This window comes from Aquarana catesbeiana, linkage group LG04 (genome assembly GCF_042186555.1).
Source record: "Aquarana catesbeiana isolate 2022-GZ linkage group LG04, ASM4218655v1, whole genome shotgun sequence".
Lineage (NCBI taxonomy): Eukaryota > Metazoa > Chordata > Amphibia > Anura > Ranidae > Aquarana > Aquarana catesbeiana.
Window position 1 is genome coordinate 262,745,840 of NC_133327.1, and position 14,953 is coordinate 262,760,792.

General features: G+C 42.2%; 1 protein-coding gene across 1 annotated transcript in view; it reads left to right on the forward strand.

The window, feature by feature from the left end:
- Positions 1-10,928: 10,928 nt before the first annotated feature.
- TFRC (transferrin receptor) overlaps positions 10,929-14,953 on the forward strand; it is a gene marked incomplete in the record, with an annotated part of 89,599 nt that continues 85,574 nt past the window's right edge. Inside the window, 1 exon segment of the mRNA XM_073626440.1 lies at positions 10,929-11,050. Coding sequence (XP_073482541.1) covers positions 11,046-11,050 — 5 coding nt within the window.

Sequence of the window (14,953 nt, forward strand, 5' to 3'; positions counted from 1 at the left end):
CTCAGTTTAGGCCGATATGTATTCTTCTACATATTTTTGGTAAAAAAAAATTGCGATAAGCGTATATTGATTGGTTTGCGCAAAAGTTATAGCGTCTACAAAATAGGGGATAGATTTATAGCATTTTTATTATTTATTTATTTTTTACTAGTAATGGCGGCGATCTGCAATTTTTATTGTGACTACGATATTGCGGCGGACACATCGGACACTTTTGACACATTTTTGGGACCATTCACATTTATACAGCGATCAATGCTATAAAATTGCATTGATTACTGTGTAAATGTGACTGGCAGGGAAGGGGTTAGCACTAGGGGGCGCTCGAGGGGTTAATGTATGACCTAAGGAGGTGATTCTAACTGTGGGGGGAGGGGACTGACTGGGGGAGGTGACCGATTGCTGTCCCTATGTACAAGGGACACGCCATCGGTCTCCTCTCCTCTCTGACAGGACGTGGATCTGTGTTTACATGCACAGATCCACGCTCCTGCTCTGTTACCCGGCAATCGCGGGTGCCCGGCGGACATCGCGGCCGCCGGGCACGCGCACCGGGTCCCGAGTGACGCAGCGGGCACGTACGCGCGCCCCCTAGTGGCTCGGGAGGGCGAGGACGTCATATGACGTCCTCCCAGAACAACAGAAGCCTCGTCCAGCCGTCATATGACGGTGGGCGGTGGCTTAGTGGTTATAGTATGTCATGTTTGGTATCCATGTACTCGGCCTAAGATGGTCTTTTTTATTTCATCAAACATTTGGGCAATATAGTGTGTTTTAGTGCATTAAAATAAAAAAAAGTGTGTTTTTCCCAAAAAAATGCGTTTGAAAAATCGTTGCGCAAATACTGTGTGAAAAAAAAATATGAAACACCCACCATTTTAATCTGTAGGGCCTTTGCTTTAAAAAAATATATAATGTTTGGGGGTTCAAAGTAATTTTCTTGCAAAAAAAAAATTTTTTTTCATGTAAACAAATAGTGTCAGAAAGGGCTTTGTCTTCAAGTAGTTAGAAGAGTCGGTAATGTGTGACATAAGCTTCTAAATGTTGTGCATAAAATGCCAGGACTGTTCAAAACCCCCCCAAATGACCCCATTTTGGAAAGTAGACACCCCAAGCTATTTGCTGAGAGGCATGTTGAGTCCATGGAATATTTTATATTGTGACACAAGTTGCAGGAAAAAAGACAATTTTGGGGTTTTTTTGCACAAAGTTGTCACTAAATGATATATTGCTCAAACATGCCATGGGAATATGTGAAATTACACCCCAAAATACATTCTGTTGCTTCTCCTGAGTACAGGGATGCCACATGTGTGAGACTTTTTGGGAGCCTAGCCGCATATGGGACCCCAAAAACCAAGCACAGCCTTCAGGGTTTCTAAGGGTGTAAATTTTTGATTTCACTCCTCACTGCCTATCACAGTTTTGGAGGCCATGGAATGCCCAGATGGCACAACCCCCCCCCCCCCCCAAATGACCCCATTTTGGAAAGTAGACACCCCAAGCTATTTGCTGAGAGGTATGGTGTGTATTTTGCAGACCTCGCTTTTTGTCACAAAGTTTTGAAAATTGAAAAAAGGAAAAAAAAGATACATTTTTCTTTTCTTTCTTCATTTTCAAAAACAAATGAGAGCTGCAAAATACTCACCATGCCTCTCAGCAAATAGCTTGGGGTGTCGACTTTCCAAAATAGGGTCATTTGGGGGGGTTTTGTGCCATCTTGGCATTTTATGGCCTTGGAAACTGTGATAGGTAGTGAGGAGTGAAATCAAAAATTTACGCCCTTAGAAATCCTGAAGGCGGTGCTTGGTTTTCGGGGCCTCATACTCAGCTAGGCTCCCAAAAAGTCCCACACATGTGGTATCCCCATACTCAGGAGAAGCAGCAGAATTTATTTTGTGGTGTAATTCCGCATATGCCCATAGCATGTTTGAGCAATATATCATTTAGTGACAACTTTGTGCAAAAAAAAAAAGTTTGTCATTTTCCCGCAACTTGTGGCAAAATATAAAATATTCCATGGACTCGACATGCCTCTCAGCAAATAGCTTGGGGTGTCTACTTTCCAAAATGGGGTCATTTGGGGGGGGGGGTTGAACTGTCCTGGCATTTTATGGCCTTCAAAACTGTGATAGGTATTGAGGAGTGAAATCAAAAATTTACGCCCTTAGAAATCCTGAAGGCGGTGCTTGGTTTTCGGGGCCCCATATGCGGCTAGGCTCCCAAAAAGTCTCACACATGTGGCATCCCTGTACTCAGGAGAAGCAACAGAATGTATTTTGGGGTGTAATTTCACATATTCCCATGGCATGTTTGAGCAATATATCATTTAGTGACAACTTTTTGTACATTTTTTTTTTTGTCATTATTCAATCACTTGGGACAAAAAAAAAATAATATTCAATGGACTCAACATGCCTCTCAGCAATTTCCTTGGGGTATCTACTTTCCAAAATGGGGTCATTTGGGGGGGGGGTTTGTACTGCCCTGCCATTTTAGCACCTCAAGAAATGAGGCAGTCATAAACTAAAAGCTGTGTAAATTCCAGAAAATGTACCCTAGTTTGTAGATGCTATAATTTTGTGCAAATCAATAAATATACGCTTATTGACATTTTTTTTTTACCAAAGACATGTGGCTGAATACATTTTGGACTAAATGTATGACTAAAATTGAGTTTATTGTATTTTTTTATAACAAAAAGTAGAAAATATAGTTTTTTTCCCAAATTGTCAGTCTTTTTCCATTTATAGCGCAAAAAATAAAAACTGCAGAGGTGATCAAATAGCATCAAAAGAAAGCTCTATTTGTGGGAACAAAAGGACACAAATTTCATTTGGGTACAGCATTGCATGACTGCAGCAGTTAAAGCGACTCAGTGCCAAATTGTAAAAAGTGCTCTGGTCAGGAAGGGGGTAAATCCTTCCGGGGCTGAAGTGGTTAAAGCCTAAAGGTGATCATACACTATACAACCTGGGTGCACAATCTCCTTCAGATCAACAGTACGTCCTACAAGAGTCAGTTTGATTTAATACTAAAATCAAGTGATCAAAATGTGAATTCCAAGATCATTGGATTAACATCATAAAAAATACTAATAAAAATGATATAAAATGATAACACAAAGTGCATATGGTGCTTCAAAGGGTGCAAAGCAATAAAGGGACACAATCAAGGAGATTTACTAAAACTGGTGCACCCAGAATCTGGTGCGTCTGTGCATGGTAGCCAATCAGCTTCTAACCTCAGCTTGTTCAATTAAGCTTTGACAATACAACCTGGAAGCTGATTGGTTTCTATGCAGAGCTGTACCAGATTTTGCACTCTCCAGTTTTAGTAAATCAACCCCAATGTACTCATCCGGTGCTCCTGTTCATAAAGTGATAAATCAGCGACGCTTACCAAAACAGTTGGATCTCAGAGATCAAACACGCTCACACAAATGCCAGCCAGCTGGGATAATCTCCTCCTCGGATTCCTCCAGGGGAAGATCCTCTCCAATACAAAGAGCTATCCAATTAAATGGAAGTCTCGGAGAAACGAATCATCCTTTTCCAAGTAATCTCTGGCATCATAGGATAAAAGGAAGAGGCTTCATGGTGTAGTATTCCTAAAATATTTATTTAAAACATAGTAACACTTACATCCAAGAAGATGGTAAAAAATTGAACAAACAGCCACGGCTCTAACCAACTGGTTGATACGTGGTGGCGTCAGGGAATTCTGCTCCATCCGATACATTTCCCAATACAAGGCATCGACTGGGACCAGAGGCTCTACCTATTTTATATATATATATATATATATATATATATATATATATACACTATTAGCTGAGTATTCAGGCTATTTTAAGCAGCAGCACCTCCCCCACATTTATATTTATATGTCTATTTGGGTTAGTGCAGATTTTTATTTTACACATGATTTAATACTAAATCAGTGGATTTCTTAGATTTGTATATGGTATAGTGTATGGCCAGCTTTAGAGTGTGTAAGTTTGTAAGCAGTTTCAACCAATTTTTAACTCAAAAACAATCAAATAGATGTAACACCCTCTAGTGTGCGAGTAGACAAAACACGTCAGGTTTTACTTGAGTTCAGGCTGGATGACTCATGCAGGCAGGTCTCTGGTGCCTCCCACTGGATCTGGAAGTTTGGAGAAACTTCTAGAGGTTAGTGGGCAGAGGCCAGGAGGATTGATCTGCATACTCAGAGGAGCTCGGCCAACCCCCAGGAAGTGGGCCTGGCAAGGGGGGTGAGCAAGCCCTTAAGTGTGGATTAGTCATTCTGGCAGATACTGTTGATTGGAAGATGGAGATGGAGTGCTGAGGGGACTGTCGGTGGCCCTTGTGGCAAACCCCCTAGTCTGGGGAGGGAGGTGCTCTGCCTCGGGCTGGCCTGGGAGGAACAACAACAGAAGCAGTTTGGAGGGAGTCTTCTCTGAGAGGCAGCAGAAGCAAGGAGGACAGTGTGAGTACTACAGCACAGTGCAGGGACTTACAAGGGGGGAGATGGCCATGTGTAGCAGTTCTCTCTGGAAGATAGCGGTGTGCGTAAATCTTTCCTAACCTTGCCTTTGGAGACCTCTGGAGCAGTCAGGTAGACTGGTGAAGAGTCAGTCAGTTAGACCAGTGTTTCTCAACTCCAGTCCTCAAGGCGCACCAACAGGTCATGTTTTCAGGATTTCCCTCAGATGAAACAGCTATGGTAATTACTAAGGCAGTGAAACTGATCAAATCACCTGTGCAAAATAGTGGAAATCCTGAAAACATGACCTGTTGGTGTGCCTTGAGGACTGGAGTTGAGAAACACTGCGTTAGACTGGTGAAGAGTCATTCAGGTAAATTGGTGAAGAAGCAGCTAGGTGGGCTGGCATTTCCTGCAGGTGGTAGAGCTGGGACCAGTGTCTACAAGAGAGTTGGAGGTACTCCAGGATGCAGTTTACAACACTTTGTGCTACTTCCTAAAGGAACTGAGAGTTCCTAGTCCTTAAGGGGCTGTTGCAGGAGCAAGGAGGATGGTGTGAGTACTACAGCACAGTGCAGGGACTTACAAGGGGAGAGATTGCCACGTGTAGCAGGTTTCACTGGAAGATGGCGGTGTGCGTAAATCTTTCCCAACCTTGCCTTGGGAGATGTCTGGAGCAGTCGGGTAGACTGGTGAAGAGTCAGTCATGTAAATTGGTGAAGAAGCAGCTAGGTGGGCTGGCATTTCCTGCAGGTGGTAGAGCTGGGACTAGCGTCTACAAGAGAGTTGGAGGTACTCCAGGATGCAGTAGAGTTCCTAGTCCTTAAGGGGCTGTTGCATCTTTTTACTTAGAGACTGTCAGTGTCCGGGAGTAAAGAACCCAAGCTGAAGTTGTAGATAGGGAGGAAGTTGTCCCTGGCTTTCGTTGCTATTAAGTTGAACATCCCATAATTCCTATTCCCCATCCAAGTTATTACCCCTAATAAAACATAAAAACAAAGCTCAAAGACTGTTCCTTGTGTCTGGATGAAAGCTGAAAATTTTACTTGCCTGGCTGTGTAGGCGTGGGGAACCCTACCATCTGAAACCCCTACGGGGGTAGTGCTACTTGGATAAAGAAAAAGTATCACCAACAAATCTTATTTTTTCAGTGTTTCAATAGAAACGGTTAGTAGAAGATTGCCTTAGTCTGTTTGGATGTTTTTACAATGAAAGCTGTTTGAAAACGGTTCTGATAAACCAATAGGAATTTTTTTCCTGTGCTTCATATGTTAATATACCAACATAAGGAGCGTCAGACCAAATGATAGAGGAGGCCAAACTAACTTTCTGTTTTGCACAAAAAGACAGACAACACGTTCAAGGGCCAGTAAACACTTCCCCCTTCTTCAGGGCTATGCAACAAACTTGTTTTCTGGTTACTAGCCAGAAGCATCTATGTGAACAGCAGTAAAGATATGATGTTTTTTTCTTCATTAGAGCATATGGGCCATGTTACACTTGTGCTCCTGTCCCTGGCAACAACTTGCCAGGGACAGGATTGGTTTACAGGGCATTCAGTCCATCGCTGGTCAATGACATTATGCAGCATTCACAGCAGCTAGGGATTGACAATTTGTGAATCCAGCCAGCAAGGGAGTGACATTATTAAAACAGGTGAATATTTTCTATGCATTTTTTAGCGATCCTATCACTGGTAAGCTATTTCAAGTCACATTGACTCAGATGCAAAAACAAAATAGTAAATCCTTTATTATAATAAAAGAGGTCTGCCATTAGAAACTGTTTGGTTTGAACTGGAGTTCTTATTAAAACTGAAATGCAGCATGGAATTTACTCTCCATATTTTGTACACTATAAACCGCATATTATCTAGATTTATCTCTTACACACAATCTTTTTGTTAACACTGCTTGTGGCATCATAAAAGTCGTTAATTGATGATTTAGTAGTTACGTAAACAATCATTATAATTAAGAAAATCCATGTTAAATGTCAGTGCCAGGAAAGCTTAGGGCAGTGAGACAATGTGTTATTTTTCTATAAAACCAATTTTGGTAAAAGGAAACTATTCAAAAGCATACATATTGTATAGAAAATAATTGTTTAAATTAAAGGTAAACTCCAAATATACAAAAATAACAAAGCTATAAAGAATTCTGTATGTATATGTATTCTCATCCATATATTTGTTAAAGAATATGTTACCTCAACATTTCATAAACCTGATTTGTGTCTGTTGTGTAACATACTCGGGTTAAAAAGTATTCTGTTCTCTTCATATTGCTTCATTTGTGTGAAATTCTTGGTCCTTCTGCCATTCCCCTGCATTCCCTTTTCAAACTGACCATGCTAGGCATGAGAGAACATCCTTCCCAGTGTGCTCAGTTTTCTAGCTGTGCTGGGAGAACAGCCTGCCTGTCCTCCAATAGCCAAGATTTGTGCTGACATGCTCCCCTGTACAGCCATTGACTGGGAAGATCAGTGTGCTGCTGTTTCACTACCCCCGCCTTTCTAAGCCCCTTATGCAGCTGAAAACAGATTATGTGATTATGTGAACAGATATCTATAAATGCTGTAAAGTAAGATTTTTTTCAAAAATACATATTTTAATTGTTTAATTTTATCATATTATCATTTATCAAGCAGGTGCTAATGATCATCAATTTCATATGCAAGCTGAAACACAATCATTAACTGAAACAGTAACAGCTGTGTAGGAGGAATAAAACTGCGCGAGGAACATCCAAACTCTGCTACTAAGGTGAGGTTGTGAAAGACAGTTTCATGTCACTGGTCATACACCATGGCAAGACTGGGCACACAAGTTAGTTATACTGCATCAGCAGGTTCTTTCCCAGGCAAAGATTTCAAAGTAGACTGGGGTTTCCTGATGTGCTGCTTAAGCACTTTTGCAGAAGCACAGAGAAACGGATAATGCTGAAAACCATAGCCAAGCAAACTTAAAAAACCTTCTGACTTTACAACCCCTTTATTTTAATGCATTATATGCATTAAGATCAGGGCTTTTTTCTCAAAGAATAGGTGCAGGAACCCACCCTCCCCAGCACCCCCTAATACTTACCTGAGCCCCATCTCTGTGCAGCGATGTCCACGAGTGTGTCGGCCATGCGAGACTCTCACTCCTGATTGGCTAAAACACAGCAGCGAAGCCATTGGCTCCCGCTGCTGTCAATCAAAGTCAGTTAGCCAATCAGGAGAGAGAGGAGGTGGGGCCGGGTCGTGGCTCCATGTCTGAATGGACACAGAGAGCTGTGACTTGGCTTGGGTGCCCCCATAGCAAACTGCTTGCTGCGGGGGCACTCGACAGGAGGGAGGGGCCAGTAGCACAGAATAGGGACCCGAGAAGAGGAGGATCCAGGTTGCCCTGTGCAAAACCAACTGCTCAGAGCAGGTAAGTATAACATGTTTGTTATTTTAAAAGAAAAAAAAAAACAAGACTTTACAATCACTTTAATGCAGCAGATGAAAGACACATCATGTTTACTTCCCTTGGATGTCGGAAGATGTTCCTTCAAAAACTGTGTAAAAGTGTACCTAGAATGATTTGATTCATATTTCTCTTCTGTTCATTTACCGTATTTATCGGCGTATAATACGCACAGGCGTATAACACGCACCTTCAATTTAAGAGGGAAGTTTCAGGAAAAAAACGTTTTTTCAAAATAAACCACTTTGAAGCAAAATAATGGTCAGTGCCCATCAATGCAGCCTGATTAGTTCTCATGTGCAGCCTCAATGCAGTCTGATCTGTGCCCATCTGCAGCCTGATCTGTGCCCATCTGCAGCCTAAATGCAGCCTGATCTGTGCCCATCTGCAGCCTGATCTGTGCCCATCTGCAGCCTCAATGCAGCCTGATCTGTGCCCATCTGCAGCCTCAATGCAGCCTGATATGTGCCCATCTGCAGCCTCAATGCAGCCTGATTAGTGCCCATCTGTAGCCTCAATGCAGCCTGATATGTGCCCATATGCAGTCTCAATGCAGCCTGATCTGTGCCCATCTGCAGCCTCAGTGCAGCCTGATCTGTGCCCATCTGCAGCCTCAATGCAGCCTGATCTGTGCCCATCTGCAGCCTTAATGCAGCCTGATATGTGCCCATCTGCAGCCTCATCTGCGCCCATCTCCCATCAATGCAGCCTGATGCTCATCTGCAGCCTCACCATCTCTCATGCAGGAAATCAGAGAGCCGTCATCTCCTGTTTACTCGGTTCTGTCGGCAGTCACATACACAGTCCCGCCTCCGCCATTGGCATTGGACCAGCTCCTGTGATTGACAGAACACTGGTCCAATGCCGGTGTCGGAGGCGGGACTGTGTGTGTGCGCCGTCAGAGCCGAGTGAGAGCTGATTATACAGGAGATGATGGCTCTGTGAATTCCGTCGGTTCTCATCCCCCTCCTTCCTCTCCAAGGTACACTATCGGCGTATAGCACCCGTGATTTGCCCTCTATTTTCAGGGGGAAAAAGTGTGTGTTATACGCCAATAAATACAGTACTTTTTTTTAATTCATTTTGTTAATTAATACCAAAAAAACTATTAATACTTCTATTTCTGAAAGCTTTCTTAAAGTGATATTAAAGGTTTAGATATTTAAAAAACAAACAAACATGGTTTACTTACCTGCTCTGTGCAGTGGTTTTGCACAGAGTAGCCCTAATCCACCTCTTCTTGGGTCCCCCGCTGGCACTCCAGGCCCCTCCCTCCTGCTAGTGCCCCCAGAGCAAGCAGCATTCACACACGGATTGCAGGTCGGCCCGCTCTCTCCTCATTGGCTCACTAGCTGTGATTGACAGTAGCGGGAGCTAATGTACCCTGCTGCTGCGTCTCAGCCAATGAGGAGGGAGAGACCTGGAAGAGCTGAGGCTCTCGTGCACATTGCTGGATTGAGATGGGGTCAGGTAAGTATTGGGGGGCTGAGGGGGGGGACTCCACCCAGAATGTTTTTTACCTTGATGCATCAAATGCATCAAGGTAAAATACCTTCAGCCTTTACAAGCTCGTTAACTTAAAGCATTTTTTCACACCCGTCTAAAACTTTTGCACAGTTTTATATATACATATATATATATGGATTCGCATATACTTTAGGAGTTGAAGCAGAAGTACCATGGGTGTGCCACTGTCAGTGATGTATATGGATTACAGTGGGCCCCACCACTTGTGCAGGGATGGACAGATATCTTCTTGATCAAAGTTCTTGGTAACATATCTAGTGTAGATGCTTTGCACTGAGTGGTAGCAAAAGGCTTTCTTGTCTCTGTGCTACTTTGCTTTAAACTGAATGCAGACTGCATTGGTGATGGCTACTGATTGCAGCTGGAACTCACAATTACACACATATTGTATAGGAAGGACACCATGGTGGACAGGAGGCAAAGTGGCTTACCTCCTGTATGTTCAACTTTGTCACACTTAAAGTGGTTGTTAAGCCACTCTAACCTGTATACACCATGAGCACTGCCTCCTATTGTCGTATCCAGCTCTGTGTGTGATTTATAAAAAGAAATGCTGCAAATACCTTATTTTACTGCCGAGATTGCGATCACATGACTGGCCAGTTTCTCTTTTCCTCCTCTGAGAGATGCAGCGGGCGGGGCTGAGATTCCTCTGCTGATGTCAGTCAGGAGGGGAGAAGGAGAGTAGGAGAGAGCTGGCTGGTCATGTGATCGCAGTCTCAGCTCTTAAATGAGGTATTTATAGCATTTATAGTTATAGATCATTCACAGAGGGGAACACTGCAATAGGAGGCAGTGCTGATGGTGTATACAGGTTAGTGTTACGAGAGCAGCAGGAGGGAGGAGGGGTGGCTCACACACAGACAGAGAGGGGAGGGGGGAGGAGGACACAGTGGCAGAGAGGAGAGCAGATAGCAGGCTGCTGATGACTGAGGCCAGTAAACTGACCACGGTGTCTGGGCTCAGGAGCCTTGATACACCGTGCTCAGTTTACAGGGGGGTGGGGAGAAACTGCCAGGATCAGACAGGTTTTTTAGGTGTTACAGGGGGCCAAATGACACAGGATAAGCATTGTGTCATAATATGCTTTAAAGGAGCAGGATCCATTTATTTTTTTATTTTTTTATTTTTTGAGTTAAACGCTTTAAAGGCAGAACTTGGGCCACTACTTAAAGAGCAAGAGTTGGCAAGAAGTGAAATCAATCTGCAAATTGCTAATGATACCTAGCAAACATTGCAACTCTGTAAACATCAGCTTACTTTACATTGCTCTTAGCTCTATGTGGTCAGCTGAATCCAGATTCCAGGGGTTACTACATGATGTAGTGGGTGTGTGCTTATATAACTTTTTAAAAATGTTTGCTTGATGTATCACAGGCAAATCTGATAGGATATTTGGTAAGACTAACTGATCCAAAATAAATATTGACACGTATATGCTGATATATAAATCTTTCTAAAGGTGTTTATGCTGGCCATACACTGTTACATATTTTTTTGGTTAGTCGCTGTGCACACAAACAAGGTGGATGGAGGAATCCCCCACACCGAGACATTGTATCATGATGTGTGCTCTTGGGACTCACTCCTTTTAGAAATGAGGTAAGACAGATCCATCTAATGAGATTCCATGGCAAAGCAGGTATGTCTCTTAAAGCAGGTATGTATTTTGCCTATTCTATATGTGCGCACCGTGCTCTTGAATGAAAATACAATTGTGCTGCTACTTAAACATAGTAAACAAATAACATTGATGAAACTTACGAGGCTTCGCCTCGGATTTATTGGTACCTCTTGTTCCCTTATACCTTTATCCTTTGTACTGTTTGTTACAAATGTATTGTCTGACATTTTTATTAATAATAATAAAAATTTATTGAAAGGAAAATTTATGAAACATAAATCATGCTATAATAAATAAAAGTTTCACAGTAGTGCACTAATAAACCTTGTGAAACCAAAATAAGTGTCCATGAAAAAATATATAAATATATACACATATGCCCCGTACACACGGTCGGATTTTCCGATGGAAAATGTGTGATAGGACCTTGTTGTCAGAAATTCCGACCGTGTGTGGGCTCCATCACACATTTTCCATAGGAATTTCCGACACACAAAGTTTGAGAGCAGGCTATAAAATTTTCCGACAACAAAATCCGTTGTCAGAAATTCTGATCGTGTGTACACAAATCCGACGCACAGAGTGCCACGCATGCTCAGAATAAATTAAGAGACGAAAGTTATTGGCTACTGCCCCGTTTATAGTCCCGACGTACGTGTTTTACGTCATCACGTTCAGAATGATCGGATTTTCCGACAACTTTGTGTGACCGTGTGTATGCCAGACAAGTTTGAGCCAACATCCGTCGGAAAAAATCCATGGATTTTGTTGTCGGAATGTCCAATCAATGTCCAACCATGTGTACAGGGCATTAGACAATAAGACAATATTTTAACTCAGTGCAAGAAATAAAGTTCAACAGATGGTGATGAAATAGGTGGAAAAAACTGCCACTGAAACACCAAATATCCTCCACCAATGTGATTAGTGTCAATTCTACTCCCTTAAGAATAAAGCTCACCAGATGTCATTGCCATTCACTCTTGTGTCTGGAAAAAAAAAGCTTATGTGTTATATTGCAGCTCCTCTATAGCTACTCATCAGCTCTTCAGTTTTATATTAATATATATATATATATTTCATTGCTATCAGATCTGTTTATAATTGGACTAATACATTGGTAATCATTTGTATTGACTTTTACTACTTTGATGTCATGTGCTTTATTTAAAGTCCCACTGGAATGCAAACTTGTATGTACAGATTTCGGGATAGAGGCACATGACTATAGATCGTGCTCCAGGTCACAATTTTCCTACAATCCAGCGATGTATTGGTGCGTCACTGGGCAGCAAGTTGTTAATAGATTTGGAGGTCTCCTAAACCTCTTATTGCCTAACGATAAAACAAATCTTAATGCCTGAACAGAGTTTTGCAACTTTGGCATGAGTTAGTACAATTGCACATATCACAACTGCTTATTGTGTCCAGGTAAATTATATCTTTTTTTCAGGATAATTTGAGCCTTTTTTTGGTGCTAAATGGTAATGGATGTCTCCTATTTTTTTATTGTTCAAGGAAAACTGTCTCAAACTAGTAAAAAATTGTAAAATGAAGCTGCTCATTTCTCGCTATTACCATCACCCACAACCAAAAAAAAAGAAATAAGGAAATTCTCCTACTACTTTGATGATGTTCATGGCAATACTACAGATATGAATATTATTTGTTGCTTGTTCATGTAGTAGGTCCCTAAAGAAACAAAGAAAAGTGACAGCAGAAAAAGACAGCATAGTCCATCGAGTATGCCCACTTTTTTGGGGGGGGGTTGTTGTTCTTGATTGTTTTTTTTTTTTTTTGTTAACTTTGTTGTCTGACTATGAATCTATGTTTATCCCAAGCATGTTTGAAGCCATTTACTGTTGACTGTCTCACTACCTCCGCTGGTAGTTTATTCCAATCATCAACTACCCTTTCAGTAAAATAATACTTTATAAGATTAATTTTGAACTTCCCTCCAGTTAGTTTGAGGTCATGTACCGTGTTCTTGATTTTGATTTCATATTGAAAAAACTGCCTCCCTGAACCTTATTTACCCTCTTGATGTATTTAAAGGTTTCAATCATGTCTCCCCTTTCCCTTCTTTCCTCCAGGCTGTACATAATAAGTCCCTGAAGTTACTCTCGATATGTTTTATCCACACTTTGACACTAAACAACAACAAAAAAAAACTAAAACCAATGACTTGACCTTTGACTCTGATTGTGACCTTTGAAACTAAAGGGTGAAGCTAGGTGATATGTTCAAGCAAGATATTCTGCCAACATCCCAGAATAATCGGTATAAAAGAAACATCCAAAGTGCCAATCTTTATTGCAAACATGATAAAAGACTAATAGGTCAATAAAATAGTACCATAGTTAAACACAAAATGGCATATGAATACTACATTGTACACTATAAAGATACATTTACCCTACTAGTCTGAGATACACCTAAGAAAACTGGCAGAAGACATACAGCTTGGTCAATATCGGTGATCAACAGGAAAATCCCAACGCAATTCTGAACAAATGTTTCCTTATTAAAGTGGACCTTCAGTCATTTTTTCAACTTTCCATTTATTAAATCCTCTGCCCTTGTTGTTTTAACTTTGGATAGTAAAAAATGTTTTTTCTGCCAGTAAATACCTTATATAGCCCACTTCCTGTTTCTTGTCTGGTAAAAAGCCTAGGCTTATGACATCATGCACAGCTCTCTCTCTCACTCCCCTGAGAGTTCTCCAGGAAGGAAGTGGGAATGAGTCATAAGAGGGCCAATCAGAGCTGCAGGGCTGCAGAGCTGGAGGTGTGTGTTTGTGTAAATCCAGTTCACATATCTCCATTGCGGCTGTGGAGTGGCTTGCACAGGAACGCTGTGCGTCTTTGGCTCCGTTTCAGGGCCGGATTCAGGCAAAAATGTGGTTCTGTTTCGTCCCTAAAACAGAGAACAAGGACGCACCAGACCCCTGCTGCGAGCTGCATCCGTCGGAGGTGTGAACCCAGCCTCAATGAAGGTACAACATTTAGAAACTCACATGGTTGATAAATAATACAGGCACATCTAAGTATACAGGCATCCGGGGTAAAGCTATCCACATAGACTGTCCTCCGCACCGCCATCTCTTCCATGCTGCGCTCCCTGAGAGCTTCAAGCCTTGCTTTCAGATCACTCTACTGCAGGGTAGTCTTCCCAGTCATGATTGCAGACTGACAGCGGTGAGAGCTGTCGGTGTGGAGGATGGTCTATGTGGAAAGCTTTACCCCGGATGCCTGCATACTCAGATGTGCCTGTTTTAATCATCAACCATGTTAATTGCTAAATGTTGTACTCTCATTAACCACTTATACTGCGGCAGGTTGGCTCGGCTGCACAAATCGCTGTAGGTGTACCTTGGGCTTGTACACGGCGATCTGTGGGCACCCGTCCGCCGCTGAGCGGACTCCGCAGAGACAGAACAGAGATCTGCCGAAGTAAACAAGGCAGATCTCCGTTCTATTATCTATTAGGGGATGACACACAGATCCTGTCTTTCTGCTAAGCAGGAAGATGGATCTGTGTGTTGTCCCAGGCAGCCCATCCCCCATACAGTTGGTAAACACACTGAGGGTACACATTTAACCCCTGATCGCCCCTGATGTTATCCCCTTCCCTGCCAGTGCCATTAGTACAATGTCAGTGCATATTTTTACCACTGATCACTGTATTATTATCCGGTTACTTTACCAGTTGGCCTCGGCCTTGCCTATATAACAGCTGTCAAAGTGAAGAGACAGCAGTCGGCAGAAGGCCTCCCATCGAGGCGGAGCTTTGTTAGTTTTTTCTATTTTTATTGGGTCCGTCAGGTGGCATGATGAACAGTGGATGTACATCGCGGGACCCTTTTTTTTTCTTTTTTTAAT